The sequence below is a fragment of the Doryrhamphus excisus genome, linkage group LG12, assembly GCF_037039965.1.
Source record: "Doryrhamphus excisus strain RoL-2023G ecotype Guam linkage group LG12, RoL_Dexc_Guam_v1.1, whole genome shotgun sequence".
Classification (NCBI taxonomy): Eukaryota; Metazoa; Chordata; class Actinopteri; order Syngnathiformes; family Syngnathidae; genus Doryrhamphus; species Doryrhamphus excisus.
The window spans coordinates 21,585,759-21,601,780 of NC_136368.1; the positions used below are offsets into that span (position 1 = coordinate 21,585,759).

Here is a 16,022-nt window from a genome sequence, read left to right on the forward strand (position 1 = left end):
TAGCCAAAATGCTTATTAATGTCAATCAATTTTAGCAAAAACAATTCAACTAAAAAACATTCCGAGAGAGCAGTTTTCTATTTGAGAGGCTCCGTGTTATTTGGAAATAGTTGATCTGCAGCTGGAAGCATAAAGTATGCCTGGCTGTATTTGTGTGAGGTTTTTCTTTCCCCACAAAGGTGCTATAAATCAGGATGCACAGTTATGACAAGAACTGTAACGCCACACGTTATAAATATGAGAGCTGCTGCTAAAATGTGTATAACATCTTACCCAATGACCACTGTGGTCAATAATGAAAGATCGACAGAAGGGCCGACTTTCCAGCCAGTATCTGTGCAAATGTTTGCGCTCGGGCATCAGACACGGGCCTTCTGGAAGCATCTGTAGGCTTTGATCAGCAGCCAGAGAACACAGCAAGGACAAACAGTAGAACAAAGAGCAAGACCAGGCAAAAACTCAGCAGATTGTTGCTTTTGTGGCTTTATGTTGTGACTGGGGGATTGTCTCCTTCCTAGGAAGCGTTTATATCAAATCAAATACGCCAACGAGGTCCTTCTGCGGCCTTCAAGCAGCCTTGTCGGGTTCAAGATGGGAGTCAAGGTTGGGAATTCTAGCATCGAAAATGTAACGTGGGTCATTTCTTTGGAAGATACGGTACAAGCGTGTACCTTACAGACAGGAGTCAGGGTAACGTATTGCTAAATGAAGAGTGTCCTGGAGTCGCCACGGCACCGCCATATGTTCCCCATCAGGTTGTGTTGCCAAAGCTCCTTGGAGAGATGGCCGCAGAGGAAACAATTCCTCGTAAATATAGTTCCCGCTCTAGATTCCATTTTTCTCAGAAAGACGTTGTTTACAGTACATTGAGTTACACGCTCTTAGGGTTTTTACTGCATGAGAAAAGGTCAAGGTCAAACCAATTTGGACATCCCACGCCTGGTTTGTTTGTGACCTAACGGGGAAAAAACAACACGGGCAATTTACAGTCAAATCCCATATATGCCATATATGCCATATATACATACATTGTATATATGTATATACATGTTTATATACATACATACATTTTCTACCGCTTATCCTCACGAGGGTTGCAAGGGTTGCTGGAGCCTATCCCAGCTGTCTTCTACCCTGGACTGGTGGCCAGCCAATCACAGGGCACATAACATGCTAGGTTAATTAGCCACTCCAAATTGTCCATAGGTATGAATGTGAGTGTGAATGGTTGTTTGTCTATATGTGCCCTGGGATTGGTTGGCCACCAGTCCAGGGTGGACCCCGCCTCTCGCCCCAAGACATCTGGGATAGGCTCCAGCATGCCCGCGACCCTGGTGAGGATAAGCGGTAGAAAATGAAGGAATGAATGAATTTGTTTGATCAATTTCTCGGAGCGTTCTGCACTCCTGTTTCCATGCCAGTGTGGCAATGAGCGGAATGAAACTCAAAAGTGGGACTGATTTGAAATTTCTCACACAGCTCAATGCTTCTCTACAAAACAGCCACGTGACTTTGGGGTATTTAGCCGAATCACCGCTACATTTGGTACACAAATGTACTACATTAGGGCCCCCCCCCTTCATCGCCCAATCCTCCCGTCCTGTCAACCCTTGTGTCACTGCATAGTATGTTGTATATGTATGACGGATGATTGCACTATTTGGCTTGTACTCATGTATATAAGTATATAAGTGACAGGAATAAAGGGCGACATCATCCCACCTTTAGGGGACTGCCAAGCACAAGCAGGACTGGTTCTCAAACACGGTCAGCATCAAGATGAACATCAACGCGGGTGGGACTTAGCAACCACGTCCCCAGAAGTCATTGAGCGCCACATTCAGGGTAGAGACCCTCGAAAATGTGAGCCAATATAAATCAGTTCTGTAATGGCGTCCTAATGACAGTGATAAAGGTAACCATGGGACCCTGAAGGCAACACGCCCTTGATGGATCACATTACACGTAAACACAATCAGACATGGCGCAGACACGCCATATCCACACGGTTTTGGGCACACCTCATTCGGGGGCCGTGCGGCGGCATTTTTTTCTCACGCACGTCCGCCACAGCTGCGTCCTGTTTCGACACGTGTGCGCGCTCTCAGTCGGCAGGCGTGAGATCTCATCTCATTCCTCAGACCTGAGGCAAGAGTGCAGGTGGACAACCCCTAGAGGGTCGTTAGAAGTCCCTCTTGGTCCTCAACACAAGCCACTGGTCATTAAACGCACCACTGGCTGAACATTCTAATTGTAATGTAAACTGGCTCGGCTCCTCGTTCACGTCAAATATGTCCGCCTGCCTGTCGCCTCGCTTGGACACCCAGTGGCTCGGGGACGATGGAGAAGGATGCCGCCACCCCCCGCCCCCCAGCCTGGAGATACAAACACACTCTCAAAGATATCTAAACATCATCTGCAGATGTTTATTTACTCTTGCCTGAACCTCCCTCCCTCCTTACCCTCACCCCCCACCAGGGGGAAGCTGAGCCCCAGTTCGCCCTTGAACATCACGAAGGAGATCTTCAGGAAATGACTTCACCAAAGTTGCTTCCAAGACAAACTTGTACATGGACGTGCAGATCAGCCACGGGACAAGGAGGTCTTCGCTCCCTAATGCTAATGCTAATGCTAATGCTGTGTCCAATTCTGCTAATTGTGAGCAAGCTCTCTATTCTATGGAGGCTTTTAAAGATGGAGCACCCCTGCAGATTTAGTTATATTCCATCTTTGGTGTGCCAATATTTTGGCCATGACGGCATAAAGGCTCACACATGTTAGCATGCACAACGAAAAAAAACACGAAATATACTGCAATTCCTACATTCCGTTCTTTGCACACTGTGTGTATGCTATAGCGGCCCCGCCTCCACCCACTGAAACAAAGAGACTACATGACTGGCAAAAGGCCTACCTCTGTTCATGCCGTTGTTCTATGGAACAGAACAAAGTGGGCGACGAGGAAAACACACGTGGTTGAGGCTAGCATAATTAGCAAGTTCATTTTCATCTCTTGTGGGATGAATTCATTTCCTGTTTATTAGCATCCCAAACATCCCAACACGGTGCCCACGAGAACGAGAAATCTTGTCATGTTTTAATCTCGCAAGATCTTGTAACGCGAGCGCCAATGAATTACTTAAAAAACCTTAATCGAGTGAAGCGGCTAAACCGGAAGGATTCCTGTATTTCCTAGAGAGAAACAGCCAATCAGAGGTTGGCTAATTATTCCCGGTCTGTTATATTTCATATTTATACCATTTGAGGCAACAACTACTTCCTTGTTGTCATTTTCCCGTTTTCCAGCCAAGCCATGAAGCAAAAAAAGGAAGCTTTGGGACAGCTTATCACTTGATTTTTTTTCCTTCCCTCAGAGGTCAGAGGTCGGTGCGCAGGGCCGTGCATTTCTCATCCTGTTCTTATTGGGCCCGTCCCAAATGGTCCTCCACGGGAGACAGAGATCCCGGGACCAGATTAAATGTACGATATCAGACGGAGAGACTAATAGATGATGCGATTTAAGAATAACAAACGCAAAGAAAATAGAAAATGGGGATGTGAAGAAGCGGGGGAGATTTTCCTGATAGATGTCGCGGAGACAACAGGAAATACATCACTTTCATAATCTGCTGCACGGTCACATTTAGTCATACGAGTATGACTAAACATACAAATGTTTGTGGTCTGGATTATATTGTAAAAACAGTACGGCATGTCAAAAAAGACACCAATAACATCTACAACAGGAGGTTGCCTACAGCCACAGCGGGTTGACTCTGCCGTTATTTGCTTTTGTTCGTGTCGCATCCCAGCACAGCACATGAAGAATGGCACGACTCCTACTGGGCGGCCTATTCTGATGCATACAACACTGGCATGGAAACAGGTGTTCAGAACATTCATAAGAGTATTTGGAAAATCCATTGTTTTTTCCATAGTCCATCAATAAGATCATTGAAAGTAGGGACGTCCCGATCCGCTGTATTTTGGCGATCCGATCCGATTGCCACTTTGGGTAGAACCCACTCAGACATTATGGGTGCGATAATGCGCCTCAAAGCTGGCTGCCACTCGCAAGAAGAAAACGCAAGACCGCCACACAGACGTGTTCCGTGGTGTACCGTGTTGTACCGTGTTGTACCGTGTTGTACCGTGTTGTACCGTGGTGTACCGTGTTGTACCGTGTTGTACCGTGTTGTACCGTGTTGTACCGTGTTGTACCGTGTTGGGGTTAGTTTCACGTTAAACGTTGGATATTTGCTGCGTTCAGTACACCGCCGCACGCGATGTAGACAACCAACATTAGCAATAGCATTAACATAGCATGAGGTGGCCTGTCCGTATGTAGTGGATATATCATGTGACACCACTTTTCGCTTTTTCTACATTTGCACGCTCGGGTCAGCGGTGTCCATGTCTCCTCCTCTATCTGGACTCACATGTTGCATTTAAGGGAAGGGAGTTGTCGCTGTCACGCACGAGTCCAGCTGCAGGACACCCATGTGGGACGTCTTTAATATTTCCATATTAAGCTGTTGACATAGTATCTGTCTGTGACTGACGTGTTCAAGAGGGTCGGTCACTGTGATGGCGGGTTTATGTGCGTGTGTGCGTGTGGCATTTCATGCGTCCTAAACGAGGCAAGAAGTGAAGGGATAAAAAGCAGACGCCATTTACCCGGGCAAGCGTGGGAAAGCTGTGGTTTTATTGCTATGTTACGATGGCTCCTCTGTAATGAGCTCCAATTTAGTCAGCTATTCCCTTATTTATGTTCTAATTAGGTCATTTATTCACTTTCTTTATTTTATTACGGGCCTGATTTAACTGGACCCTAGAACTGAAGGTTGTGTTTGTGTTGTGACTTCCAGGCTTTTTTTAAAAATACACATTTTAATAATACTATGTACATTCCACACATAAATGATAACTTTTTATAGTTAAAGTGCAATCCCCCATTCTAGAAATACAATTAAACAAGGAAAATGACAGCTAAACTGGAAGAATAAAAACAGAGCAGTAGTTGTACAAGTATAAGGAAAAATATTAGGAGAATTAAATGATAATATTTTCTTAATAAATAAAAAATAAAAAAGACTAAGAATGTACTTTAAGTCATAATATTATGAGAAACAAACAAAACAAAGAGTAAAGTCACAACTTTAGAAATTGAGGCTGGGTAAAACGTACAATATTATAAGTCAAAATACTACGAGAATAAACATACAATATTAAGAGAAATAAATGAGAAAACAAAGGTGAAACACTTGTAAAAAAAACTTCAATATGAAATGGAAAAATTAACAAAAAAGCATCAAGTAAAGAGAAAAATTTATGAATTTGAATAATATATCCTTAGATTTTTCCACAGCCCTGGTTCTTAAATGGCAATCTGTCTTAACAGATGTCAAATGAAGTTAAATGTTGCATAATTCCCATTTTGAAAACAAAATCCATGTGCTTTTTCACGTTTTCACTATCATTCAGGTGTAAAAGCAAGTTAAGGGAATGTGTGCCTCGGTGGCAGACATCTTCACATAAATAGTATTGTCAACAGCCATATTGTACTGAGCAACCAGGGCACTTAACTGAGCACAAGATGCTTTCTCTTTTGTTATCTGCTGTTCTTGTCAAAAGAGAGGCGGAATGAGGTGAACAACTTTGACGGCATGTGACAAGGACTTTGGGGAGAGGACAAGAAGAAATCCTGGGTGGAAGCGTTGGCGCGACTAGATAACAATAAAAGCCGAAGGAAGGCGACTGAAGGAAGTGAGAGGCTTTGCTCGAAAGTGGAATGTTGAGTGTCCATGGTTTCCTTGATGTGGTAACATAAATCATGCGAGGTGTTGTATGAGGCTAGCCCCCACCCATGCTACTAAAAAGTACCACAAATCACGTATGATACACTAAAGGTTGATTTAAATAAACAACACTGTCAGCACAATAATGAGTAGCAACAATGTACCACACAACTTCTTCAAGTTGTGTAAATGGACAAGTGCCAATAAAGTTCAATTCAAATGAGTACCTGAAGTTCAATTGCCAGTAGTATGTGAGACAAGATGGCCGACACTGTTGATGTGTAGAGAGGTATTGTACTTACTTTTATGTAAATTTCCACCCATTCCGATTCTCTTTTGTTTGTCTGCATTCTTATCTTGAATTGATATAATGTTCCTCCTGATAGCGCAGTGTAGCCTTCAATTTACTCCTCTCCCTAGCTAGCTAGCTAGACAGCCAGCTAAGAGTGTCACCTTCATTACTTCCTGTTTCCCTCATTCACTTCCTGGTTCAAGCTAGCTTGACTCAACTTTTACTTTCTTTCAAATTGAGCCTTTTATCCACAAAAGGAATTGAAAAAGCACACGTGAAACATCTAGCAACGTCTGCTTTTAGTTTACTGTACGCTTACAACGCTTTAATACAAGCCTGCTTACTTATAAGGGAGGAAGAACCCCCATGTTAGTGCAAGCTAACTTGGTGTTCATTAGCTCAAGCTACATTCAAGGTCACTGGGAATTTGGAAAAGTCCCACAAATTTTAAAGTAAACAACTACCCCTGGTGATGAGTTATACCTTATATATTTTTTAAATATAAGAACAACATAAAATAAAAAAATGAAATAAAATACAACATAAAGCAAAAAACTAAAAGATATCATAATTGTGAATGAATGAATGAATGAATAACGAAAACATATAAACATGAATAATAAATTGCGACTCAATCTCCTAAAAATGGCATTCCAATTTATCCCACACTTTGAGTATGTTTTTGTTTTTCATTGTGCAGCAAATGCATCACCCTGACTCAGCCAATATTCCACTAAATTACTTGCTTATCGTCCTGATTAATCTTATTTAGATGAGGCTTTGCATCTGTAACATCTCTTTACTTATTATAACCTTGTCTGCATTATTTGCGTAATCACGAGTCATGACTTGCGGAGGCTGCGGCAGTGCCGCTATTGCGCCACCTTGAGGTAGAGTTGGGTGTGGCGTGTTTAGACAGCTGCGGAGTCGAGACTGAAGCAAGACAAAACACACACACACACACACCTCAGAAAAGCTTGTAGACAAAACATTGTAGGACACACACTCATGCATGATTTGGAAGTGTTCACATCCAGCCACTACATTTCTAATAATGAAATATGACTAAAAGTACCAGAAAGTATGTATTTTCTAATAACGAGCTTGGCTCACATTCCCTGCTGTTCTGTGACACTTCTACCCACACTCGTCACTTAAGCCCAAAATATTTCTCTGTGGGTGTTTTTGTTGGTTCTCACAGGAACACAGCCAGAAGTACAAACCTCAGAGGTCATCGCCGCCTGACCTTTTGGGACTGTCAGACCAAACAACACCATTTCCCATGAGGTCACAGACCGCACTTTTCACAACCATTTGCAAAGTCATATTGTTGTCTTTCCGTCGTTGCCCCCCTCCAGAAGCATGACTAGAGACACACAAAGAAGCAGTTGCTTCTCTTTTGGCCGTTCTGTTTACATTTGTGGCCTTCCGGTATGCTATTCTTTTCATTTACACACTTAGAGCTTTTCCCTGTTGTACGGGAGGACGGATGTAGTAGCACAGTTTGACCACTAGATGGGGGTAAGGAGCTTTGAATGCTGCATCAGGGACGCAAACGGTATGAGGCTGCGGACACACGAAGTCGAAATTAGCTCATTAGTTAAGTTACAACTTTAAAAAATGTCATCTGGAAACAATTTATGAATTAATATAATCTGTAAAAAATACAATATAATTTGTGTAATTTAACAAATTACATAAATAAAATAAAAAATCAATTACAAATGAATGATTTTATTTTAATTCCTGTATTCTCAACAGCTCAGTTCATTTGCAAACTGTTTTGTTGATATAATGCATCATATTATCTTATCTCAAAACAGACATTATTTTTTGCTGCGGCCTTGAAAAGAAACGGTTTATTATTCATGAATCTCCTTCCTATTTAGGGTAGTCATGGACCTGTTGGTCCTCAAGGTATCACAGGGCCCCCAGGGAGACCAGGTGATCCAGGCATCCAGGGACCAAAGGGGCAGAAAGGTGACCCTGGCCGTGGCGGCATCATTGGACCCAAAGGAAACATGGTAGAGTGTCCATCTGGGCTTTTATCTGCGTTTCTATGTCATTCCTTGTGTTTCATGACATATTATTTCCATCAAAGGGAATGACGGGCGTACCTGGCTTCTCTGGAAACGATGGAATTCCTGTAAGCATCCCATTTTTGCCGTGCTCTTATAGATGCCCTAAACATGCTGATGCCACACTGATTATTCCACTCATCAGGGCCATCCAGGAAGTGCTGGACCCAGAGGGAAGCCCGGCGCAGACGGCTGTAACGGTACACACGGAGAATCCGGCGTCCCAGGTCTCGTCGGCCGTAATGGGGTACCCGGTTTTCCTGTAAGTAAGCACAACTCGGTTTTATGTTGCTGTGTAGCTGCTGTCTCACTGTGTGGCGGGTCCTTCCAGGGACAACTGGGCAGGAAGGGGGAGAAGGGAGACAACTTGGATGTGGCCGTGTTCGTACAGAGATTCAGGGTGAACATTTGGGAACAATACCTCACATGAAACTGGCATTGCATGTCCATGACACGGGTATTTGCACCATCTCTCCACAGGGAGATCCAGGCACACCAGGCATCAATGGGATATATGTAAGGCACTTCCTTCCTTAGGCACTTATGTATTCTAAATGAATGTATGTTGTCAATAAATATTACTGTGCAATATTTGACAGGGTCCTCCAGGTAACAGAGGATGGCAGGGTAACCCGGGTCTCACAGGGCCAAAGGTAACAATAATAGATTTACTGTATATTTTTGTATTCATGTTAACCATCCAAAAGTGCTTACATTTGCATCTTTGAATCTTCTCCAAGGGTCCACCGGGGGCCCCGGGTCCACGTGGTCCAAAGGTAACCATGTACAGTATTTGTGTACAGTGCATCCCCGCAAATGTGCTGATTTTTTCCAGCAGAAAAATCCATTTCATCCACCTTAAGTGGGTACTCATTTATTAATATGTGATACTACAGGTATCAATGCTAACGCTTTTTCATCAAGCACTGCTGCTGGGGTAGTAGATAGTAGTAGATAGTAGTAGATAGTAGTAGATAGTAGTAGATAGTAGTAGATAGTAGTAGATAGTAGTAGATAGTAGTAGATAGTAGTAGATAGTAGTAGATAGTAGTAGATAGTAGTAGATAGTAGTAGATAGTAGTAGATAGTAGTAGATAGTCGCCCCACCTCCACCAAGAGGGCCCACACTCTCTGTTCATTCCGCTATAGAACCAATCCACACAGACACATGCGGAGTGAACCCTCTTGTTATCCAGCCTGTGTGGCACAAAGGGAACATGTCCAAAACGGGGATGTACTGTATCGTACTGCAGTATTAGAGTGTACTGTATGAGGTTGTTGTGTTGTCTGCACAGGGCACCATGACTAAAGTATTTAAAGGGGTTAAAGGCGACCAGGTGAGTGTCTGCATCTCTTGGCTGGTTATGTTATGTTATGTTATGTTATGTTATGTTATGTTATGTTATGTTATGTTATGTTATGTTATGTTATGTTATGTTATGTTATGTTATGTTATGTTATGTTATGTTATGTTATGTTATGTTATGTTATGTTATGTTATGTTATGTTATGTTATGTTATGTTATGTTATGTTATGTTATGTTATGTTGTTCTTTAACATCCGCAAATGCTACATTTTCTTCCCGGAATATATTGACTTTGTTCCCACAATAATGAATCCCCCCCCAACCTAATTTCAACACTATACTAGTATTATTTTCCCTCATAATATTTTTTGTTTATTCTTGTTAGAATACAACTTTTTTTGCGTAATATTTTGACTTGATTTTTCCCTTTGTGTTATTTTTCTCAGACTTTATTCCCATGGTATTATACTATTACTATTTTAGTTGTTTATTTTGTTTTTCTCCAATAATATTATGGCTTTAAAAACTTAAAAATATATATTTTATATTTAAACTCCATGTTACTAAAATTACATAATTTTTCCTCATAATATTCCAAGTATATTCTCATTAAAAAAATTCTTGACTATACAATTCTTTACAATTTCGACATTTTTTTCTCATAAAATGACAACAGCTTTTTTCCATTTGTACAATTGCTTTCTCGTAATTCTGACTTTACTCACGGAATATTAGGACTTTATTCACATTAGAATTTTTCCCCCAACCTAATTTTCCAAAAATTACAACACATTCTCTTAATATTTTGACTTTTAATTCTCGTAAAATTAGTGCTGATTTTTACATTTCTGCTGTTCTTGCATAGTTTTTTTTACTTTTCATGTTAAATATCTTTAGACCGTGCCGCAGGCAAATCATAAAACAGCCACGGGCCGCACTTTGGTCACCCTCGCTTGGAAGTCTAATCCTAACCAACCAATCACTGACAGCATTACGTCAACCATTGAAACTAATAAACAAATCAACGCCTGGTACTCTCTGCTGTTGAGCAAACAAAAGCGGCCACTATATGAGGGAACACAGTAGCATTAGCCGTTAGCATCCTCATGTTATTGTGTCATCTTACTTACCACAGGGGGAGATCGGGCCCCCAGGGCTCCCGGGTAACTCAACCCATCCTCACACTCTGCCCCCATACGGACCTTTGGTTTGTACATGAATTACATTATCTTTACTTCAAATTATATATATATATTTATTTCATTATCAATGATCATCCCGTTCATTTTAGGGACCTCCTGGACCTCAGGGTGTTAAAGGAGAACAAGGAGATCTGGTGTGTGCTTCCTGGTTCCTTACACTCTAGCAATTGAATCTAAAGGCATGGTCACTGTTAGCTACCCTCCCTTCATTGCAGGCTGACAACAAAGGCGAAACCGGCATTATGGGATTCCCGGGATCACGGGTGAGCCTGTTTCTGCATCTTCCTGTCAGACTTAAAACCTCTTTGCAGACATTGTGTTTTACCATGTGTACTGGGTGCTGTTCTAGGGTCTACCTGGTACACATGGGAGGCCTGGACCAAGGGTAGGCTTGTCACTCTTCTGTTTGATGACTTTTCTGATTTTTGGCATGTGTGGCACACTGAAATGTTTCAGATCATCAAACAAATTGAAATATTAGTCAACAGAAAAAAACATTTTTTAAAAGGAAACTTTTTTATTGTTAAGGGTGAAAAAAAACTTACTTACATTCCCTCCCTGTGTGAAAACGTGATTGCCCGCTTGTTAAAACATAACTTAACTTAGATTAAGCGAGGTCTATCAGTCAGGAAAAGGCTTTAAAGCCATTTATAAAGCTTTGGGACTCCAGCAAACCACAGTGAGAGCCATTATGCACAAATGGCGAAAACACGGAACAGTGGCGACCCCTCCCACGAGTGGCCAGCCAACTAAAATGACCCAAACAGCGCAACCACGGCCCATCCAAGAGGTCACAAAAGGCCCCGCAACAAAATCCAAAGATCTGCAAGCCTCACCTGCCTCAGTTGAGGTCGGTGTTCATGACTCCACCATAAGAGACCCATTGTTCCAGTATCACAAATGCTTGATTGCAGTTGTTGCTGCTAAGTTGGCCCAAGCGGTTAATTAGCTTTAGCAGCAATCAATGTTTTTATTGTTATTTAATTATTCTCTAGTATTCTCCCTTCTTCACACCACTGTATGTTACTAATGTATGTCTTACTGTATGTCCTTCAGGGGGATGATGGCGAGCCGGGACCAGTTGGCAGAGCTGGACCAAAGGTGAGAGCTCGGCTTTAGCCAAACTAAAATACAGTAAAAATACTACCACACCACTCTTTGAAACAACAGCCATTAAATAGCAATCAATTCCACATCATGGACATTACAAACGATGACTCAGCCAATCGGTTGTCGAGTCCAGGACCATTTTTGATGAATCCCCTTTTCTAGGGAGTGAGGGGTGAAGCAGGAGAACTGGTTTCACCAGGATCCTGGTCCTGGTTTTCAGCAGGTAAGCCAACTAACCAGCTTAGAACATCAAGGTTGATCATTCTGCTCACATGCTAATGAAGATGTTTTTACCTAATGAGCTGGTGCCCCCGGCCCCCCTGGTGAGCAGGGTGTACAAGGGGAGAGGGGCCCCATAGGAGACCAAGGCATTCCCGGACCACCAGGGCATCCTGCCTCTCACACGCAGCAACAAGGTCTGTAAACGGACAAACTTCCAATCTATCTGTAATTACTCGTCACTCGTCAGCACGGAATCAATCAATGCTGTCACTCTTTCCTTGTTCGTCAGTGTTTGATTTTGGTGGACCGTTTGGAAGGAAAGGCGGGCCAGGAGACAAGGGCCAACACGGAGAACCAGGAAGTCCTGCAGTCACTGCTGGCGCTCCAGGCGTTCCTGGTCGTCCGGGGTATAGGGGGCCTCCAGGTCCCAAAGGATCATGTGAGTAAAGGAAGGACTATGGATGTGAATTCGTTAGAACTTTAATGTCTGGTTGTTTTTCATGATGTCTCCAGGGCAAGAGTTCTTCAAGGGGTCTCCAGGAGGCAGAGGGAGGCCCGGCAATGCGGGCTTCAAGGGAGTCAAAGGTGCCGGTCGTATCGTTTTACCTAAGAAGGACTGGTCGGGAATTCAATTTATGGGTTTGATTCCTTTTTGTGTCTTCAGGTGACCACGGAGAATGTGAGTGCACCGTCAACAACTCCCCGCCTGGACCTCACGGCCTTGTCGGTGACCTCGGAGACGCCGGAATGACGGGCGAGTTTGGCCAAGAGGGCGACGTGGGAGACCCGGGTCCCCCAGGGCTGGATGGATTTCCGGTAAAAAAAAACAGACATGATCATTTCAAGCTTGGAACCTTTTTGTGTGCCCGCTCACCCGTCAAGTGGTCCTGCAGGGAACTACAGGGCTCGCTGGTGACCCGGGTCCAAAAGGCAGAAAAGGAGACACGGCGGTGGCCACGCAGAAAGGTGGGATTTCATGCACAATATGTTTTTTTAGCATTATTAGAGCCATGTAGATGTGAAATAACACCCCTATAGTCTCCTTTACTCCTAGCATCAACTGTATCCACAGCTTTTAGCATACGTAGCAAGCTACCAAGCTAACTAGTTAGCCTCCAATTGGTCTATTTCTATTATTTATGAAACTTGTGACAAGGTTTCAAATGGAGCGAGGAAGAAGAAGGACTGATTAAGAGGCCGAAACTTACCACTTCCACACAAAAAGTAGCTGCCATGGCTGACTTCATGTCTAATAATACGCCATAATCAACCATAAAGCAGCCATCATTTATACATTGATGAATCATTTTTCCAAAGCCATCATGTTCCAACCGTCAATTAATATTAATGTTCCTTTACCATGTCCACAGGCTATCCTGGAGACCCTGGGATTTGGGGTCCAGATGGTGAGCCGGGAAATCCTGGGGCTCCAGGTCTAGTTGGTCTGCCCGGTTTCCCCGGCAGTCGGGGTCCTCCAGTGAGTACAGTACTGGCCATCAGTCATGTCTTTATGAAAGTGCCTGGAATTGTCATGTCGGAATGTCAACAGGGGGACAATTCCAAAGGAGAGCGCGGAGACAAAGGTTCCACCGGTCTACCTGGTCCACCTGGTGCTCCTGGACCGAGAGGAGAGCCAGGTCCAGAGCTGGAGGGTTTCAAAGGGCAACCTGGTCTACCCGGTGATGCTGGCCTCAACGGTTATCCTGGAATTCCGGGAACACCCGGCAGCCCGGGTAAGCGAGGCACCTGAGAAGGACACTTGAATGCGTCTCCTTTTCCTAAATGTCTCAGTTGATCTTCTTCATCCTCACATGAACTCTTTTCATTCTTTTGAAAAGAGTATGAATGGCTTGGGAGTTAAAACGTGTAAGCATGAAGTATCATTTTCCATTGTACTATGTACTATCGTACTATGTACTATCGTACTATGTACTACGTTGTACTATGACCTGTCCTTCTTTGCTTCCAGTTGTCTCCTTGTTGCAGGGCCTGCAGCCATCAAACCAGCTCGACCCGAGCTTGTTTGCAATAATGCTTGTGCTTTTTGAATAATATCTTGTACCCAACGTTGCTCTCCTTCTCTCCTTCTCTCTTGTTTGCAACCCAAAGGCGGCTGTATTCCGACAGGAGATGGAGGACAGTGGGATGTGACAGGTAGCGGGAATAATGATGTTTACCACTCACTTAGCAAACGGCTTTGTTGTGCTTAGCTCCCGTGCGCGTGTTTGCTATTTATCCAACATTGACGTACGACAAGTCAACGTCGCCAATTTAAGAATTTTGTAGTAGAAACTTCACGCTGGGCACCGAAGTGGCCTACATTTTAGCTTCATCAGATGGCTGTATGAATATATGATATCTCGTCATTCATTTGTGCCTTTCATGTCTTTTTAGGTCCTTGTGACACTTTTCCAGGACCTCCTGGACTTCCCGGCTCTGCTGGGCAGAGAGGGCTACCTGGTCTCCAAGGTAATCCAATCCAATCCAATCCACTTTATTTAGTATGTTTATGTATATTTAGTTTACAAACTGAGTTTATAAAAGTGCCGCACAGACTAGTCAAATAAAAAGTACAAATAACATTGAATTTAATCCAAAACTAAAAGATCAAATAAGAAGTAAAATAGATATTAAAATATTAAAAACAAGAAGCAAAGCAATAAAAGTATAAAAAATAAAAGCAATTAAAATAAAAAGAAAGAACTAAAACGACTCACTCCGAGTTCAAAGCCAGAGAATAAAAGCGGGTTTTAAGACGAGACTTAAAGCGTTCGATCAGAAAAGGCTCGGTCCCCCCTGGTCTTAAGTCTCGTCTTGGGCACCACAAGTTGGAGCTGGCCCTCGGACCTCGGACCTCAGTGACCACGCTGGAGAGTAAACTTGGATGAGGTCTGAGATGCATTTGTGGGCCAGCCCATTCATCGCCTTAAAAACAAACGATAAAATCTTCAAATGAATCCTAAGCCAACGGGCAACCAATGCAGGGATTGCAGAATTGGGGTGATGTGCTCCCCCTTTTGGGTTCCTGTTAAAAGTTCTGGACTAACTGTAAGCGGGAGAGAGACTTTTGGCTAAAGATAGATGATAAAAAAGATGTAATTTTAGATAAAAGCCGAAGAGGATAAAACCAGGATTTGCTACCTGCATTGATTAGTTTGTTGTGTTTCAAATCCCCGTCTATTAGGACCCAAGGCTGGTGGCTGAGGGGCCAACCAGCCTTAAGGAAAGTAGGACTTACTATGTCTTTATTTCATCACCCATTAGGTCTCCCGGGTGAAAAGGGGTTCCCAGGTTTATTTGGACTCCAGGGAGAAAAGGGAGAAACGGGAGACTACGGCCCAGGCGGCCGCCCAGGACCCCCAGGCAAGACAACATCAGTGAAAGATCAGTGAAAGCTTTGGTCTTGTTTTACTGACCCGAGTGATCACTCATGACAGGTTTTTCCGGCCCCCGTGGTGAGTTGGGCTTCCCCGGGAGAAAGGGGTCGGTGGGATCTCCTGGCGTTCCTGGGCTAGCCGGACGGAACGGAGCACCCGGGGACAAAGGAATTCACGGTGACATCTTGGGCGCATCGCCTGGACCACCTGGTGACCCAGGATTGTATGGGCTGCAAGGGAATAAAGGTCATGCCGGGGATCAAGGAGAGCCGGGTTATCCAGGTGGGTCTGACTTGGAAACCTTTTAGGTCAAACTCAAACCCGGGAAGCTCGATTAGAAGCAGGCGGCCATTATTTAGAGATGACGTCTTATTTGATGGTTTGATGATTCTGGTGCTCCAGGGATGGGGGGCATGCCTGGCATGATTGGTTCCAAAGGCAACATTGGCCCTCCTGGTCCACAGGGGGCTGAAGGGAGTACTGGACCGCCAGGCACTTATGGATACCCTGGAGATCCTGGCAAAGCTGGTCCACCAGGGCCGCCGGGTGCCATGGGACAACCAGGTGACTAAGATCTGCCTGGTACTTAGCCATGTCCTGGTTTGTATCCAAGTGCCTCCTTGCTTCTTTCTGTAC

At 43.7% G+C, this 16,022-nt stretch overlaps 1 protein-coding gene across 1 annotated transcript in view; it reads left to right on the forward strand.

Moving 5' to 3' along the window:
• The window catches only part of col4a2 (collagen, type IV, alpha 2), a 45,754-nt gene that overhangs the window by 21,864 nt on the left and 7,868 nt on the right, over positions 1–16,022 (forward strand). Inside the window, 26 exon segments of the mRNA XM_078795333.1 lie at positions 7,980–8,114; positions 8,192–8,236; positions 8,314–8,430; positions 8,500–8,568; positions 8,649–8,684; positions 8,768–8,821; positions 8,909–8,944; positions 9,464–9,505; positions 10,611–10,682; positions 10,767–10,811; positions 10,893–10,940; positions 11,027–11,062; positions 11,734–11,778; positions 11,950–12,010; positions 12,090–12,203; positions 12,299–12,448; positions 12,523–12,594; positions 12,674–12,896; positions 12,899–12,975; positions 13,380–13,486; positions 13,559–13,742; positions 14,119–14,163; positions 14,404–14,478; positions 15,274–15,372; positions 15,447–15,668; positions 15,789–15,950. Of these exon segments, the coding sequence (XP_078651459.1) occupies positions 7,980–8,114; positions 8,192–8,236; positions 8,314–8,430; positions 8,500–8,568; positions 8,649–8,684; positions 8,768–8,821; positions 8,909–8,944; positions 9,464–9,505; positions 10,611–10,682; positions 10,767–10,811; positions 10,893–10,940; positions 11,027–11,062; positions 11,734–11,778; positions 11,950–12,010; positions 12,090–12,203; positions 12,299–12,448; positions 12,523–12,594; positions 12,674–12,896; positions 12,899–12,975; positions 13,380–13,486; positions 13,559–13,742; positions 14,119–14,163; positions 14,404–14,478; positions 15,274–15,372; positions 15,447–15,668; positions 15,789–15,950 (2,371 nt within the window).